The following is a 17,934-nucleotide window of genomic DNA, read 5'->3' on the forward strand; positions in this document are numbered from 1 at the left end:
CGTTATTATGTTTTAAAAATTAATAACCATTTACCTACTTATTTGACCCACTTTTAAGTACATTTTGTTTCTGCCTCTTCTGTCAATAATTGTCTGAACATGTCATCGTAAAAAAACCTTTTGAGTATTAAGATTTTTTCTACTCGTTACACACATAAAAAGTTATTTATGCATTAAATTGAGCATTTAATTTGTTAAAGAAAAAGTAGAACAAATACATGCTAATTTGTTTATTTATAAAAAATCTTTTAAAATATGTCTTAATTTTGAAAATTACTAAAACTCTTAGTCGAGATAATTGTCGTCTATATTATAATTTTATATATAGTCTTGATTATAATGAAGTTTATATAGAACTATATATTTGGATTTTTGGTAATAGATTTTCTGTTATAAATTCAACTTTTTGAATAAAGTGAAATTTTGCCTTTTTTATCTTTTTTGTTAAAAAAGTGAGTTTCTTATGTAAATTTCAGACATAGGTAAAATAGTCCTTTTCTAAAAATGCTTTTGATGAGAATTGATTTTTAGTGAAAATTTCACTTTTTGATAAAAATTTTACTTTTTGGTGAAAATTTCACATTTTGGTGAAAATTTCACTTTTTGGTGAATATTTCACTTTTTGGGGAAAATTTTATTTTTATATGAAAATATCACTTTTTGGATAAAAATTTCACTTTTATGTTTAACGTTAATTTTACCTTTACGTGAAATAAAGATTATCAGAGAAAATTTTCCTAAATTGCATCTGTTAAAAATTTTACATTTGGTAAGAAACTCCAAACGGATATTTTTAATGAAAATTTAACTTCTAAGTGAAATAGAGATTAACTGATGAAATTTTCACTTTTTACTAAAAATCCAAATGGTAAAAATTTCACATTTTGGTGAAAAAATCATTTGTCTATATAAAATTTAAGTTTTGAGTGAAAAAACATACATTCACCCCTATCGCCAATCAACATTTCACGTGAAATATGTTGCCTTTTCACTTTTTTCGTTCACTAACTTTTTTGTCGTGAAAAAAATTCCCCTGTTGTGAAATTTGTTGATGGAATTTTGTAAACATTGAACAGCTGTTGCATACAAAATCAACTATTGTGAATGAATTGTTCAAAACAAGTTTACGATAGCAATTTTCCCTTCTATTGGCCATAGGGGTGATTATTTCACAAAAAATTGTTCAAAATTTCACTTTTTCGTGGACTTTATGTTAAAATTTCAGTTTGTAGTTCAAAAGATATGTATTTCCAAGTAAAATTTGTCCATTTTGATGGAAAATGAATTTTGTAGTGAAAATGTGATTTTCTTGTATTATTTCACCTTTTAGTCTTTAAATTCCAGTGAAAATTTAACTTTTTAAAGCAAAGTGTTGAAATTTGCAAAAAAAAATGTTTACAGAAAAATTTCACTTCTCGGTGGAAAAGGGTTTTTTGATGCAAATTCACTTTATAGGGAAAATTTCACTTTCTATTGAAAATTTTACTTGTTAACGTAAAAGTGATTTTCTAGGTAAAACTTTTTGGTGGAAATTAAGCGATTTAAAAGATTTCTTTGTAGTAAAAAAGTGATTTTCTGTCAAAAATTTCACTTTTTAGTGCAAAAATAATTTTTAGTGAAAATAATTTCACTGTAATTATCAATCTTCTAGTGAAAATTTCACATTTTAGTGAAATACTGTAGTTTTAAAGTAGTGTCCTACTTTATGGACATCTGGACCAGTCCCTGACGGATATATAAGCTTTTAAATCAAAACTTAAACTCGACAACAGAGAATTCGACATTCGACAAGTAAAGTAAAATATATTTGTTGGCGACATTTTATGTTTTGTAAGAAAAAATCGCTCAATTTAAACACTTTTTAAGGATATTGGCAACTCACTGAACAAATTGAAGTTTCTATTTTACGGTAATAAAATACATATTGAAAAATACGAAATTAAATTAAAAAAATGAATGAATTTGTTATGATTTAGAACTAAAAATAGTAACAGCTTTGGAAAAAAACACTATGTATTTAGTTTCAACCATAATAACAAAGTGAAAGCAAAAAACAATAAATTATTATCTCTACTAAAAAGCAATTAGCTTAAATACCTAGATAAATTTATTAATTTATTTTTAACTTATAAAAAAGGCATGACTTGATCTCTGATATTTATTAAGTAATTAGCTGCTAATTACTAATAAGCTAATTATGTATTTAATTATTATTAAAACAAAAAGTGAATATAAAAGTGAATAATAACTTACCACACCACAATCAGCAGCCGGTGAATTTTCCACAATATCATAGATAACATGTGGGGGACCCGTAGTGCCCAACAGAGAAAAACCAAAACCGGAATATTCGCTACTGCGACGTAAAACCACTTTCAACTCTTCGGTTGACATTTTTGAAGCGAATGTAATGTTGTTTTGTTGCTGTTTTTGTTATTGCTACTAATGCTAGTAAAAATTTTTGTTGTTGTTATAATCAATTATTTGTTTTTTTCACTGAACTTCTAAAGGTTTTTTTTCGTATTAATTACATATTTAAGTTTTGTTTTTTTTAACTTTTTTTAACTCCTTTTATAAGGAAAAATTTAAATTAAAGGAAATAATTGTTAAAATTTTATTTTTATACGTTAATTTTTTGTTGGAAGCTTTTTACACGTTTTTTTTTTTTGCAATTTTCTTTTAATTTTCTTTTTTCTATTTTATTTAAACTTTATTTCGTTATTTCTTTAATATTTTTATATTATTTCTTTTTTAATTTATGCTTAGCTGCATCTGAAATGCTTGACTGGATTTTTTGGTTTTTGGGCTTGGTCTTACATATAAAAAACAAAAAAACGTTAAGACTTCGTTGTTGTTTTTGTTGTTGTTAAATCATCGTCGTCGTCGTATTCATTGTATATAACGCCGCTTCGTTCAAAACGTCAACGGCGTTGACGTAGTCTTTACTGTTGTTGTTGTTTGTGTTTAGTTTTCAAATAAATTCAAGTATTTTTTCTTCCGTAAATTAACGCCGACTACGTTTACAACAACAATATCTCGCTATTACTTACACAAACATACGCAACATAATACACAAATTTAAAAACAAAACTAATAACAATCACTAACTAAAAGAAAACACAAAAGACTCTATTATTCCTTATTAAAACAACAATAAAATCCTATTGTTTTTATAATTTTCCTTTTATAGAAAAAAAAACCAAAAACAGGAGTCTCCTGTTGTTGTTGTTGTTTTTTCTTTTTACGTTGAAAAGAAAATACAACAAATCTTCTGCATAAACTCTCTTTTTCACACTCTCTCTCTCTCTCTGCTTTGCCTTTGTTGTACAAAAATCAAGAAAGAAAAAAACTAAACAGCTCTGCTTACAAAAGGTGTGTGTGTGTTTTTTCTGCTTTTTCTTTTCTTCCAGCGTCACCACTTTTTTCGCAAATGCACTTGTTTTTTTTTCTTTTCTTATTCAATGAAATTTTAGTAATTTATTTATTAACAACAACAATTAAAACTAATAAATTTTCCCTTCTGTTAAACTTAAAACACAAATTTAATTTCTTTTTTTTTTAATTAAAAGGAAAAAATTCCAGTTTTTTCTTTAATTTACCGACGACGTCGCCACCCGTTCTTTTTTTTCTACTAATGTTGATGCAACTTTTTTTCTTCTCAGTTACATATTTTTTCCAAGACTTATAAATCCTTTATATACTATTTATTTATTATTAATTTATTTTAAATTTGTTGTATTTTTTACCAGTTTTATTTTTTTAACTATTTTTCATATTTTTTCTCTAGATTTGCTTTAAAAATCAACCGACGACCGACCGCACTTTATTAAATAAACACTTTTTTCGAAACGCCATCATCAGAGACCTGCGCGACAAACATGAACAACGTCTACGACTGACACAAAAAGTTTGGCGGCGGCTTAGCATAGACAGTAAGCCGGCTGTGCTTTTTAAATGATACTTTAGCGATGAAATAACTTATTATTTTTGTTCTGATTACAATACTCCTTGAAGTTTACATCAAATAGAGTTGCTTAATAGAAAAAACGAAATAGTTTTTACTGGGATAATATTAAAATTATTAGGCAAAGTATACAGTAACGACCACTTTAAAATTTTAGGGTTTCTGAATGTCAAAGACATTAATAAACGAATAACCAATAATCGTTGGAAAACAACAGAGCACAAAGTTGCCACATTTTTATCTTCAAAACACAGTAAGTAAGTAAGTAAGTAAGTAAGTAAGTAAGTAAGTAAGTAAGTAAGTAAGTAAGTAAGTAAGTAAGTAAGTAAGTAAGTAAGTAAGTAAGTAAGTAAGTAAGTAAGTAAGTAAGCGTCCGTCCCGTCCGTCCGTCCGTCCGTCAGTCCGTCAGTAGTACGTCCGTCGTCCGTCCGTCCGTCGTCCGTCAGTCGTCCGTCACGTCCGTCCGTCCGTCCGTCCGTCGTCCGTCCGTCCGTCCAGTCCGTCCGTCCGTCCGTACGTCCGTCCGTCCGTCCGTCCGTCCGTCCGTCCGTCCGTCCGTCCGTCCGTCCGTCCGTCCGTCCAGTCCGTCCGTCCGTCCGTCCGTCCGTCCGTCGTCCGTCCGTCCGTCCGTCCGTCCGTCCGTCCGTCCGTCCGTCCGTCCGTCCGTCCGTCCCGTCCGTCCGTACGTCCGTCCGTCCGTCCGTCCGTCCGTCCGTCCGCCGTCCGTCCGTCCGTCAGTCCGTCCGTCCGTCCGTCCGTCCGTCCGTCCGTCGTCCGTCCTCCGTCGTCCGTCCGTCCGTCCGTCCGTCCGTCCGTCCGTCCGTCCGTCCGTCCGTCGTCCGTCCGTCCGTCCGTCCGTCCGTCCGTCCGTCCGTCCGTCCGTCCGTCCGTCCGTCCGTCCGTCCGTCGTCCGTCCGTCCGTCCGTCCGTCCGTCCGTCCGTCCGTCCGTCGTCCGTCCGTCCGTCCGTCCGTCCGTCCGTCCGTCCGTCCGTCCGTCCGTCCGTCCGTCCGTCCGTCCGTCCGTCGTCCGTCCTCGTCCGTCCGTCCGTCCTCCGTCCGTCCGTCCGTCCGTCCGTCTCCGTCCGTCCGTCCGTCCGTCCGTCCGTCGTCCGTCCGTCCGTCCGTCCGTCGTCCGTCCGTCCGTCCGTCCGTCGTCCGTCCGTCCGTCCGTCCGTCCGTCCGTCCGTCCGTCCGTCCGTCCGTCCGTCCGTCCGTCCGTCGTCCGTCCGTCCGTCCGTCCGTCCGTCCGTGTCCGTCGTCCGTCCGTCCGTCCGTCCGTCCGTCCGTCCCGTCCGTGTCCGTCCGTCCGTCCGTCCGTCCGTCGTCCGTCCGTCCGTCCGTCCGTCCGTCCGTCCGTCCGTCCGTCCGTCCGTCCGTCGTACGTCCGTCAGTCCGTCCGTCTCCGTTCGTCTTCGCGTCCGTCCGTCGTCGTCCGTCGTCGTCCGTCCGTATCGTACTCCTTCCTCCGTCCGTCGTCGTCCGTCCGTCGTCCGTTTCGTGTCCGTCGTCTTCGTCCGTCCGTCCGTCGTCGTCCGTCCTCGTCCGTCGTCCGTCCCCCCTGTGTTTTCTTTTCCCCTGTTTCCTCCCTCCCTCTCCCCCCCCCTTTTTCCTGCTTTCTTTCTTTCCCCTCAATATTTAATCTGGCCACATTAAATGAATAGAAAAGTTTGCCATATCGCTTCATTTTCTATTTAACCACATTAACAATGTCAATTGCCTAAAAGAAAGTTAAGAAAAGACTTCAGTTCTTTCGGTATTTTTTAGTACGTAGTTGGTAGAAAATTAGTTAAATTTTATTACTGTTTTGTTAAATAAAAAACATTAATTTTTTTTTAAAGCTTTACGAGATTGATACAAAAACAAAATGAATAGCATTTCGGGACTTGTTAAGGAAACCCTGCCAAATTATTTGTCCAGTTTGCCTGTACCCGATACCTTCTCGGGCTGGTTTAAATTGTCATGTAAGTTTAATTGTTTAATTTTATTTTGTTTGTACTTGATAATTGAAGGAAAAATTGCAGTTGTAGTGCAAGCTCATTTATTAACACCAAAATCAGGTCATATAGATTAGTTGTTTTTCTTTTTTGCAAAAATAGTGTTTTTAGTTTAATTTCAATTTTTTTGGGGCTTTTGCTCTTTATCTTTATAATTGATATCTTGGTTAAATTTTTATTTAATTAGTTTTTTGTAAGACTTTCGGTCATTATATATAGTAGTTTGTGTTTTTTGTTTAAAAAAGTGTTTTTTTAATTGTTTTAGAAAAAAGATTATGCAATAGCAGTCTTTTTCACATTTAAGCACCTTTGGAATGTTTTTTTTTGTCCGTTTTATTTTTTGTCTTTATTTTATCATGTTTATTGCTTATAGAACAGAAAATTTACTCGTGTTTTTGTCTTTGTTTTTATTGTAGAATGACATGATTCTATTGTAAATGTTGTTGTTATTATTGTTGTAGTGGGAATGAGAGAGTGCTGGCATTCTCAAAAAAAGTAAAATTTTCACTAGAAAATCACAAAAAGTGAAATTTTAACTAGAAAATCACAAAAAAAAAAAATGAAAATTTCACTATAAAATCACCAAAAATTAAATTTCCGATAGAGAATTACTAAAAGTGAATTTTTCACTAGAAAATCATGAAATTGAAATTTTTACTAAAAAATCATAAGTGAAACGTTCTTTAGAAAATCACCAAATGTTAAATTTTTACAAAAAAATCGGAAAAATTTAAAGTCACCAAAAGAAAATCACCAAAAGTAAAATTTTCACTAAAAATTCGAAAAAATTTAGTCACAAAAAATTAAATTTTTACTAATATTTTTTAAATTAAATTTTGATTAAAATTATGATTTTTAATTTCAGTCAAAGATTGGTTATCCCTCATTCCACCCACTGCCGTTGCTGCTGGTATTGGTTATACCATTTATTTGGCCTATTGCCCAGCTGCTCGTAAAGGTGGCTGCTCCAAAGCCGGCATATGCAATCAATCGGTACGCAAACATGAAGCTAAAGTTGTTGATATGATTGATATTGAAAATATTGCCGAAAAGGCTGCCTTCTGTCGTTGCTGGAAAACAAAGAATGTAAGTTTTTCATGAAAAAATTGTAATTCTTCATAAACCCTAATATGGGTTTTTCTTGTTTTCTATCCAACAGTGGCCCTATTGTGATGGCAGCCATGGTGAACACAATAAGCAAACCGGTGACAATGTTGGTCCTGTAGTGCTCAAGAGAAACTCTTAAATATTAAATTAATATCGATGATATTTTTTACTATTAATTTTGAATATTTTCGTTTTTTGCTGTTTTATTTTTCATTTTTTCATTTTTTTTTGTTTTAATTACGTTTATGATATTAGCACCCGTTTGTCTTTGAAAGCTTTCTCATCTGGTGTCAAATAGTTTATTGTTTAAAAAAGAATACATTTCTCTAAAAATTTAATATTTAAATTGTGGCAGATTTTCGCAAAAAAAACCCAGTTTTGTTGTGCTTAAGACAATAGTTTAATTAATTAGAATGAAATAATACAGTGTGTAACAAAATAAATATTGAAACAAAAAAACATAATAGATTTCTTTAATTTTAAATGACAAAACTTATAATTTATTCCATTTAAAATTGGTCCTTTTCATAAAAAATGTGCAAAATAGGAAGTTTTTAAAATAAAATTAAATTTTTAGCTTAAAATTTTAAATATTTGTATCAAAATGTGAAATTTTTAATAGAAATATACGTTTTTGTTGCAAATGTGAAATATTATCGCCACAAAGTGAGAAAACTTTTACGCCACAAACGTAAACATTTCACTTTTTTGAAAACAAGTTTTTCGCCTCAAAAATGTTCTAGTAACATTTTTGAGGCGATCACCACTAAGTAAAAATAGTTTTTCGTTTCCCAAAAATGAAAAGCTTTCCTCCCAAAAATGAATCCAGAAATCACTTTTTGTCTCAAAATCGTTATCTCTTATATGCTCCAAAAGTCATATAAAACAAATAAAAGTTTTCCGTCCTAAAAGTGAAATTTTCACTTAAAATTATTTTTCAATAGAAAAACACTTCTTCGATACAAAAGTAACTTTTCAACGGAAAAACAACTTTTAGCTGGAAATCACTTTTTCGCTCCAAAATTTAATTTTTTTCCAGGACAACTGAATTTTTTTACTTTTTCGCTCTAATAAACTTTTTCGCCTCAAAAATCGAATTTTCACTAAATAACTACTTTTCACCTAAAAAAATTAATTTTAATAGAAAAATCTCTTTTTCGCCGCAAAGCCAAATTTTCGCCAGAAATCACTTTTTCCTTCAAAAATGAAGTTTTAATCAAAAAATTACTTTTCCTCTCTAAATATGAAATTTTCTTCCAAAATTACTTTTTCGCCGCAAAGTCAAATTTTCGTCAGAAATCACTTTTTCCTTCAAAAAATTTAGTTTTAATCGAAAAATCACTTTTCCTCTCTAAATATGAAATTTTCTTCCAAAATGACTTTTTCGCCGCAAAATCAAATTTTCGTCAGAAATCACTTTATCCTTCAAAAAAATAAATTTGAATAGAAAAAACATTTTCCTATTAAAAGTGAAATTTTAATAGAAAAAAATCATTTCCCCTCTTAAAGTGAAATTTTCTTCAAAAAATCACTTTTTCCTCATAAAAAATAAAATTTTATTCAAAAAAAACTTTTCCCCTCTAAAAGTAATTTTTTTTTTTTTTTTTTTGAAATTCACTTTTTCGCAGTAAAGTGAAATTTTCGTAACTTTTTTTTTAAATAAATATTTAAATTTAGCACTATTTTTGGGCTTTTTTCTTTCAGTGTAAATTTACACCATCCACACACACACGTTTTTCATAATTCCTGCAAGTGCAGCAGAGCAAATTCAGCAATTATTGCTGATTGTTTACATCCAAAAACAGCTGTTCTAATTCAGCGCTTACAAGAAAAATTGATAAAACAAAATGCAGCAGCAATTGTTGCAATTTAGTTTTGTTGCAAGTAGTTCTTTTATTTCTATTAAAAATAAAGAAAATAAAGTTCGAATAAATAATAAGAAAAACCAAAGTTGTATTTGAGTTTTTTGTGGAAAATGTATTACAAAAACATTTGTTTTCTTTTTTTTAATTACATATATAAAAAAATAGGCGAGAATAATTAAAAAAAAAAATAGTACAATGCAAAATACAATCAGACAAACAAGCCGTATCTTGATGTTCTCTATATATGGCCATATAGTTTTTTAACACTACTAGTACTAAGATTTTTAAAAAATCTAAATAATGGGACACAAGACTTAAAATGAAATTTAACATAAATATTAGTTAGCGGCGGCTCCTGTTTTTTTTTTTAATCATGCTGCTAAAGCGGCCATAGTTCTTGATAATGATGTTTTTATTACAGTTGTTGTTATTGTTGGAGTCTTTATTAGTTTATTTGAAGATTTTGCCTTGGTTGAATTTGCGGCCTTGTTTGTCGGTACCGGACCAGGAGAAGTATTGTTCAACCAATTTCTTGGTTTCCTCGGATTTGGCATCCAATTTCTTCCAGTCGTAGACTTCGTAATCGACTTGCCAATCGGGAGACAAAGTGAAGGCGAGATCTTGTCCACGCCATACCCAGATACCGGAGATGGAGGAGTTGTTCTCTTCACCGAACAAGCAGACGGAGGCGAAGGCCTGCTTGCGCATCTTGTCGAGACGTTGGAACATGCCGGAGATGAGATTGCAAGACATGAAGGTCTTGGTGAGTTCCTCGTTGTATTTGTATTCACCGAACCAGATGGAGTAGTGTTCGGGGTCGAACTTTTCCCAGAAGTAGGGAATGGAGACCTTCTCCTCTTCGTTGGAGTAGACACGCTTGAAGTCGTCAAAGTTGAAGGTGCCCTTGGGCATGGCATCGAAGGGATCCTTGGACTTGGGTTCGGCAGCAAGGGCCTCATCGGCAGCATCGAGCTCTTCTTTGGGTTCTTCCTTCTTAGCAGCGGGTTTCTTTTCTTGTTTCTTTTCTTCCTTGGGCTTTTGTTGCTTGCCACCGGTCTTGGCTTGGAATTCGGCGTACTTCTTAGGGTCGAAGACCAAAGCCTTTTCGCAGATGGTGTAGTTCTTGACTACGGCTTGCACTTGCTTTTGGTGGAGGATGGTGTTGAACCAACGGTTGAGGTTGGTGTAGGGCTTGCGGGCAGCCTCATCCAAGACGTATTGGTAGACGTGCAACAAGCTGCAGAATACAACAATATCGGCCAAAGTGATGCGTTCACCAACCAAGTAGGTGGATTCCAAGAATTTCTTGTTCAACAAATCCAAAACAACTTCGACATCTTGTTTGGCAGTGCTGCCCTTTTGTTGGGGCATGATGCCCAACAAGGGGAATACCAAGGCACAGGAGGCAGGGACGACTTCGTTGTCGGCGAAAGACAACCATTGTTGGACCTGAGCTTGGGCGAAGGGGCATTTGCCACCACGCAATTGTTCACTGGCCAAGAAGAAAGCGATGGCGTTCGATTCGCTAAGGTATTTGCCATTCGAGGTTTCGAAAGCAGGCACCTACACACACACAAGCACGCAACATGAAAATGACAAGAGAAAAAATAAGAAATTAACATTTGCAACCTAACCTCAATTTAGGTGATGACGTTATTAGGCGGCTTTACGAGTGTAAATGACCGTTGATGACGTTTACACAATTTTTCGCACACTTTTCACTACAACTTACCTTGCCACTGGGGAACTTCTTCAAGAATTCAGCCGATTTGTTTGTTTCGCCGAAAACAAAGTTATCAGCAACTTTTACTTGAGCACCCGAATATTGGGCAGCAATCAATGCCTTGTAGGCACGGAAATTTTCTGGGTATGTGTAAATAGTCTAAATTGTTAAAGAAAATAATACAAAAACAATATTAGTATGGATGCTCTTCTGGGTTTAGCAACTATTTTCATTCCATTTGAAAATAAATTTTTTGCGATGTTTTAGATATTTGCAAATTAATTTAGGTGAAAAATTTTACTTACTCCTGTCGCCATCGTTGATTTTGCCGGAGAGAAAGAAGTTTGACAGCCGCAAATTTTAGACACCGTGTGTGTGTGACAACAGCAAATGTCAAAGAAAAATGTGCCGAAGTCAAATAGGAGAAAAAAAGAGGGGGGTGGGGAAAGGAACATCAGGGGGGGGGAAAAGGGGAGGAGAAAAAGATAGCGGCGCGGGGCGAGGGAAATAGGGAAGAAGGGCAGATAAAGAGAGAGAGGGAAAAGAGCTTAGGAGGGGTGAGAAGGAAGGAGGGGGACGGAAGGACGGACGGACGGAGGACGACGGACGGACGACGGACGACGGACGGACGGACGGACGAGGACGACGGACGACGGACGGACGGACGGACGGACGGACGGACGACGGACGGACGACGGAGGACGGACGGACGGACGGACGGACGGACGGACGGACGGACGGACGGACGGACGGACGGACGGACGGAGACGGACGGACGGGACACGACGGACGGACGGACGGACGGACGGACGGACGGACGGACGGACGGACGGAGGACGGACGGACGGACGACGGACGGACGGACGGACGAGGACGGACGGACGGACGAGGACGGACGGACGGACGGACGGACGGACGGACGGACGGACGGACACGGACGGACGGACGGACGGACGGACGGACGGACGGACGGACGACGGACGGACGGAGACGGGACGGACGGACGGACGGACGGACGGACGGACGGACGACGGACGGACGGACGGACGGACGGACGGACGGACGGACGGACGACGGACGGACGGACGGACGGACGGACGGACGGACGGACGGACGGACGACGGACGACGGACGACGACGGACGGACGGACGGACGGACGGACGGAGGACGGACGGACGGACGACGACGGACGGACGGACGGACGGACGGACGGACGGACGGACGGACGGACGGACGGACGACGAGGACGGACGACGCGGACGGACGGACGGAGACGGACGGACGGACGGACGGACGGACGGACGGACGACGGACGGACGGACGGACGGACGGACGGAGACGGACGACGGACGGACGACGGACGGACGGACGACGGACGACGGACGGACGGACGGACGGACGACGGACGACGGACGGACGGACGGACGGACGGACGGACGGACGGACGGACGGACGGACGACGGACGGACGGACGGACGGACGGACGGACGACGGACGGACGACGGACGGACGGACGGACGGACGACGACGGACGGACGGACGGACTGACGGACGGACGGACGGACGGACGGACGGACGGACGGACGTACTTACGTACGTACTGTACTTACGTACTTACTTACTTACTTACTTACTTACTTACTTACTTACTTACTTACTTACTTACTTACTTACTACTTGCAGTCCATTCCTCCTGCATGCATAAAGTTAAAAATTCATATTTCTTACATCAATGTCAACATATACTACTCCATCTTATGTTCATCATGCCAAAGGGTTAATTGCAAAAACATACGTATGGCAGCACTTTCATTTCATTCCTTCATTGCCAGTTGTCATTACACCTGTCATTGAAGTCCAAAGACTTTAGCCGGTTCAGCCGTAAAAAAAAACAAAAGGTTAGCCGCACTTTCATTTAAAAATTGACGTCGTAAAACAACTTTACATTTTACGTCGACCTCTACACAATTCACATTTTTCCTACATTTCATTTAGTATTTTAATAACCTTGTTAAAATTTAGGATTTTATAACTTCATTTGAACAATTTTTGTAATTTTGTCTACTCTAAACAGTTTAAAAAATGTCACTGACGTTTATGATGTTAAGTAACGGCGTTATGGAATTTAGCTGTCGCCAGTGTGGCTCTGTGTGACTACTCGCTGTTTTGCTGTCAAACGTAAGTAACGAGTTTTAAATATTTTTTTTTACATAACGAGTACTCGAAAAAATGGAATATCAGCCGTGTTAGAACCGGCCGTGCAATTTTTCATTAATTTCTCCAAATAAAATCAAAATTTATTTAATAAATTGTGTTTTAAAGTTTAATTTAAAAACTAAAGAACGACTACCACCAAAAATTAACTAGAAATTACCACAAATATTGGGATAATTTCTAAAGAAAACTTTTACAAAAAGAAACTTTTTTGCGACTTGCGTGGAAAAAACGGAAAAAGAAAACGTAAAGAAAAAAACTAATAAAAAAGCAAAAAGAAAAAAAAATAGTAAATCAAAGTGAAAATTTTTTTGAACATATAATTAATAAAGGAAAATTTCTTTTTAATTAAAAAATTTTAAGCATTGAAAGATCTTAAAAGAAAATTTGTGACAACTAGTAAAAGTGTCTGGACGGAAAGAAGAAAAAATCATTAAAAGGTGTTGAAATGAGAAAAAAGTAAAACTTAATTAAAACTTTATGCAGTTTTTTATGGGCCAATTAATTTGTTGAGCTGGAAATAGACGTTGGCTGTTGGTGGACGTTTTTGATGTTTTAATATCGTCGTTCTGGCAAAAGGAAATACACATTTTTTATTTTTTTTAATCTCAAGCCACAAATGTTTGGTATTCAAGCAAAATATGTAAGTTTTAAATTAAATAATATTAAGAAAAAAATGAAATTTGCATTAATTGAAATACATTTACAACATTTTGTCATGTAAAATAACATATAAACAAAGCTAAATAAATAATTTAGTTACTCTCGTTTATTTTTCAACTATTCTCCTTTCGGTTTTTTTCTTTCACTCACTCTCTCTTATTTATGCCACCTTTTTCTCATCGCTGCGATGAAGGTGTGGTGATGCCAGATGTGCTGTGTTGATAAATTCCTGAACATGGCTTGGAAATTGTAGATAGATCAACGTAATTGTAAATATTTTTTAAGATTATAAAAAAAATGTTTGAGTTTTTTTAATATGTCCTATAGTCTGGTCTATAGTCTGGTCTATATTCTAGTCTATATTCTAGTCTTTAGTCTATAGTATAGTCTATAGTCTAGTCTATAGTCAAGTCTATAGTTTAGTCTATAGGGTAGTCTCTAGACTAGTCTATAGTCTAGTCTATAGTCTAGTCTATAGTCTAGTCTATAGTCTAGTCTATAGTCTAGTCTATAGTCTAGTCTATAGTCTAGTCTATAGTCTAGTCTATAGTCTAGTCTATAGTCTAGTCTATAGTCTAGTCTATAGTCTAGTCTATAGTCTAGTCTATAGTCTAGTCTATAGTCTAGTCTATAGTCTAGTCTATAGTCAGTCTATAGTCTAGTCTATAGTCTAGTCTATAGTAGTCTATAGTCTAGTCTAAGTCTAGTCTATAGTCTAGTCTATAGTCTAGTCTATAGTCTAGTCTATAGTCTAGTCTATAGTCTAGTCTATAGTCTAGTCTATAGTCTAGTCTATAGTCTAGTCTATAGTCTAGTCTATAGTCTAGTCTATAGTCTAGTCTATAGTCTAGTCTATAGTCTAGTCTATAGTCTAGTCTATAGTCTAGTCTATAGTCTAGTCTATAGTCTAGTCTATAGTCTAGTCTATAGTCTAGTCTATAGTCTAGACTATAGTCTAGTCTAGTCTATGTCTAGTCTATAGTCTAGTCTATAGTCTAGTCTATAGTCTAGTCTATAGTCTAGTCTATAGTCTAGTCTATAGTCTAGTCTATAGTCTAGTCTATAGTCTGTCTCTAGTATAGTCTATAGTCTAGTCTATAGTCTAGTCTATAGTCTAGTCTATAGTCTAGTCTATAGTCTAGTCATAGTCTAGTCTATAGTCTAGTCTATAGTCTAGTCTATAGTCTAGTCTATAGTCTAGTCTATAGTCTAGTCTATAGTCTAGTCTATAGTCTAGTCTATAGTCTAGTCTATAGTCTAGTCTATAGTCTAGTCTATAGTCTAGTCTATAGTCTAGTCTATAGTCTAGTCTATAGTCCAGTCTATAGTCTAGTCTAGTCTAGTCTAGTCTAGTCTATAGTCTAGTCTATAGTCTAGTCTATAGTTAGTCTATAGTCTAGTCTATAGTCTAGTCTATAGTCTAGTCTAAGTCTAGTATAAAGTCTAGTCTATAGTCTAGTCTATAGTCTAGTCTATAGTCTAGTCTATAGTCTAGTCTATAGTCTAGTCTATAGTCTAGTCTATAGTCTAGTCTATAGTCTAGTCTATAGTCTAGTCTATAGTCTAGTCTATAGTCTAGTCTATAGTCTAGTCTATAGTCTAGTCTATATAGTCTAGTCTATAGTCTAGTCTATAGTCTAGTCTATAGTCTAGTCTATAGTCTAGTCTATAGTCTAGTCTATAGTCTAGTCTATAGTCTAGTCTATAGTCTAGTCTATAGTCTAGTCTATAGTTCTAGTCTATAGTCTAGTCTTATAGTCTAGTCTATAGTCTAGTCTATAGTCTAGTCTATAGTCTTATAGTCTATAGGTCTTAGTCTATAGTCTAGTCTATAGTTAGTCTCGTCTAGTCTATAGTCTAGGTCTATCGTCTAGTCTATAGTCTAGATCTATCTTCCTAAGTCTATAGTCTCGTCTAAGTCTAGTCTATAGTCCTAGTCTATAGTCTAGTCTATCGTCTAGTCTATAGTCTAAGGTCTAGTAGTCTAGTCTATGTTCTAGTCTATAGTCTAGTCTATAGTCTAGTCTTTAGTCTAATCTATAGTCTAGTTCTATAGTCTAGTCTATAGTCTAGTCTATCGGCTAGTCTATAGTCTAGTCTATAGTCTAGTCTATAGTTAGTCTATAGTCTAGTCTACAGTCTAGTCTATAGTCTAGTCTATTAGTCTAGTCTATAGTCTAGTCTATAGTCTATCTATAGTCTAGTCTATAGTCTAGTCTATAGTCTAGGTCTATAGTCTAGTCTATAGTCTAGTCTATAGTCTAGTCTATAGTCTAGTCTATAGTCTAGTCTATGTCTAGTCTATAGTCTAGTCTATAGTCTAGTCTATAGTCTAGTCTAGTCTAGTATTAGTTTATTCTATTGACTATAGTATAGTCTATAGTCTAGTCCATGGCATAATAATAAAGAATCGACCGAGTCATACTCGACCAAAAATTTTCAACCAAGCGACAGCTGTATTAACCGAAAATATATTCCCCTGGAAACTGTCGGCCATGGTTGAACTGTTACAACAACTCCAAAGACCTCTGGAGCCTTCCCATATAGATTTATTTGGTCCTAATTCTAAACTTAAACTTGATAATACTTTCATTCTACACCTGTAAAACTTTTGATTGAAGTAAATCAACTGTTTAGAAATTACAATTATAATATTCTTTATTTAATTTTCAATTGAAAGATATCAAATCCCTTATCCGTGGCATCACCAACACTTTCTCACTCTCTCTTACACTTTGCATCACTTACTTTCCCGTCTCTCTGCTGTGATGAATTTTAATATTTTTTACAGTCTGTGAATTGTTGATATTGCCATTTTTTTTACATTACAATGTTACCTAACCTTAGATAACTGTTATTTTTTGTTGCTCTTTTCATATATTTGCTTTTTTTTTTGGGGTGTATGAGTTTAGCAAAATCTCCCCATATTTTGTTGTTGTATTTTAATTGTCTAATTGTTGTGATGATTTTAGGTGTATGAATAAGTGAGTTTATTTTACTTTTTTCTTTTCACTTCTAGCAATGTGTCATTCATTTTTAATAACAGTTTGATGTTGTTGGATTTTTATTTATTTATTGCAGCATCTCCCCTGTTATTTATTTATTCCTAAGTACTATATTGTTTGTTTATTAAGTTGAATAGAAAGAAAAAACAACAATATTAAATTTTCTCGTTAAGCCTACCTTAACATTAGGTATTCAATGCAACATGACCTTCATTGCAGAATTACTATTACGATGTCGTCTACTACTATTTGTACTATTTTTCTACTACAATTTACTAGTGCTGCTGCCACTACATTTTATGACGGCGGGGAGTAATAACTACACTTTTTTTTAATTGAAAATTACAACTTTTTTTTTTTATCAATTTTTCTATAAAAAAACATTTTAAATATAATTTTTTTCTGTATTTTCTATAAGAAAATTTAATTTCCCATTTGCGCTTAGTTATTTTTCATAATAATATTATGTTATTAGACAAATTTGTTTCCCCTGTTATTAGTTTGCAAATGGAAAATAATCAATAGGTATAATACATATTTGATAAACTTAAAAACTATTGATAACAGTTAAGATTTGTAGGTAATATATTGTTATCACCTTTGCAATCATTATACAATATTTTTTAATTGATTTATTTATTAGCATTTAGTTGTGAAATTTATGAAATGCTTCTTTTCTTCGTTTGGTAAAGTTGTATGCTGATATTAGCGATGCCAATCGAGACTAATTTTTGCAAATCACGGATTTTCTAAATAAAATTTTTGAAAATGGAAATAAAAGTCTCCTGGTTTAAACAAAATTCTAGCCATATTCTCTTTTTAAAGAAAATTCTCTGAACTCTTGGTGGTTTTTGCATTTTGTTCCCCTCGTAGAGATTTCTCTGGTCTATTTATGAACACTTTTTAATAACAAACTGAAATTTTATTAGTGTTCTGTTGGTTCATTTTTTTCTAACTGTTTTTCATTTAATACATAATGAACGATTTTTAAAATTGTTTTATTTTAATTAAAACCATGACCCTGGATAATTTGTTGTAGTAATACTACTTGATAGAGTAATAACAAGTAATAAATGATTCAGTAATTATGCAATCTTTTGCTGTAAAGTTAATTTTGCACATGAAAGATGTTTAAGGTTTTCAATGAATTGAAAGGTATATACATATGTAGATAGATAGATAGATAGATAGATAGATAGATAGATAGATAGATAGATAGATAGATAGATAGATAGATAGATAGATAGATAGAAATAGATAGTAGATAGCTAGATAGATAGATAGATAGATAGATAGATAGATAGATAGATAGATGATAGATAGGTAGATAGATAGGTAGATAGATGATAGATAGATAGATAGATAGATAGATAGATAGATAGATAGATAGATAGATA

General features: G+C 35.3%; 3 protein-coding genes and 1 long non-coding RNA gene across 4 annotated transcripts in view; 2 read left to right on the plus strand and 2 right to left on the minus strand.

Annotated features, from left to right (window-relative positions):
• LOC119613199 (PH and SEC7 domain-containing protein-like) overlaps positions 1-3,870 on the minus strand; it is a gene marked incomplete at its 3' end in the record, with an annotated part of 40,933 nt that extends 37,063 nt beyond the window's left edge. The window contains exons 1-2 of the mRNA XM_037969145.1: positions 3,747-3,870; positions 2,254-2,568 (exon numbers count right to left, since the gene is read on the minus strand). Of these exons, the coding sequence (XP_037825073.1) occupies positions 2,254-2,394 (141 nt within the window). The remainder of the gene's footprint in view (positions 1-2,253; positions 2,569-3,746) is intronic.
• A 1,791-nt stretch (positions 3,871-5,661) lies between these two features.
• Positions 5,662-7,530, plus strand: LOC119613203 (CDGSH iron-sulfur domain-containing protein 2 homolog). Its single transcript, XM_037969148.1, has 4 exons — positions 5,662-5,728; positions 5,804-5,926; positions 6,825-7,045; positions 7,119-7,530. Exons 2-4 carry the CDS (start codon positions 5,830-5,832, stop codon positions 7,203-7,205), a joined length of 405 nt encoding a protein of 134 aa, XP_037825076.1. The 5' UTR covers positions 5,662-5,728; positions 5,804-5,829; the 3' UTR covers positions 7,206-7,530.
• Positions 7,531-8,934: 1,404 nt separating this feature from the next.
• Positions 8,935-11,083, minus strand: LOC119613201 (elongation factor 1-gamma). The gene is made up of 3 exons (XM_037969146.1): positions 10,960-11,083; positions 10,664-10,813; positions 8,935-10,494 (listed from the first exon to the last, which is right to left on the minus strand). Exons 1-3 carry the CDS (start codon positions 10,969-10,971, stop codon positions 9,382-9,384), a joined length of 1,275 nt encoding a protein of 424 aa, XP_037825074.1. The 5' UTR covers positions 10,972-11,083; the 3' UTR covers positions 8,935-9,381.
• A 1,743-nt stretch (positions 11,084-12,826) lies between these two features.
• Positions 12,827-17,934, plus strand: part of LOC119613200 — a 7,878-nt gene continuing 2,770 nt past the window's right edge. The window contains exon 1 of the long non-coding RNA XR_005232211.1: positions 12,827-13,512. This is a non-coding gene — a long non-coding RNA (uncharacterized LOC119613200). The remainder of the gene's footprint in view (positions 13,513-17,934) is intronic.

This window comes from Lucilia sericata, unplaced genomic scaffold, assembly GCF_015586225.1.
Source record: "Lucilia sericata isolate MDLA Ls3-8-SP2 unplaced genomic scaffold, ASM1558622v1 Contig002010F_arrow, whole genome shotgun sequence".
NCBI lineage: Eukaryota > Metazoa > Arthropoda > Insecta > Diptera > Calliphoridae > Lucilia > Lucilia sericata.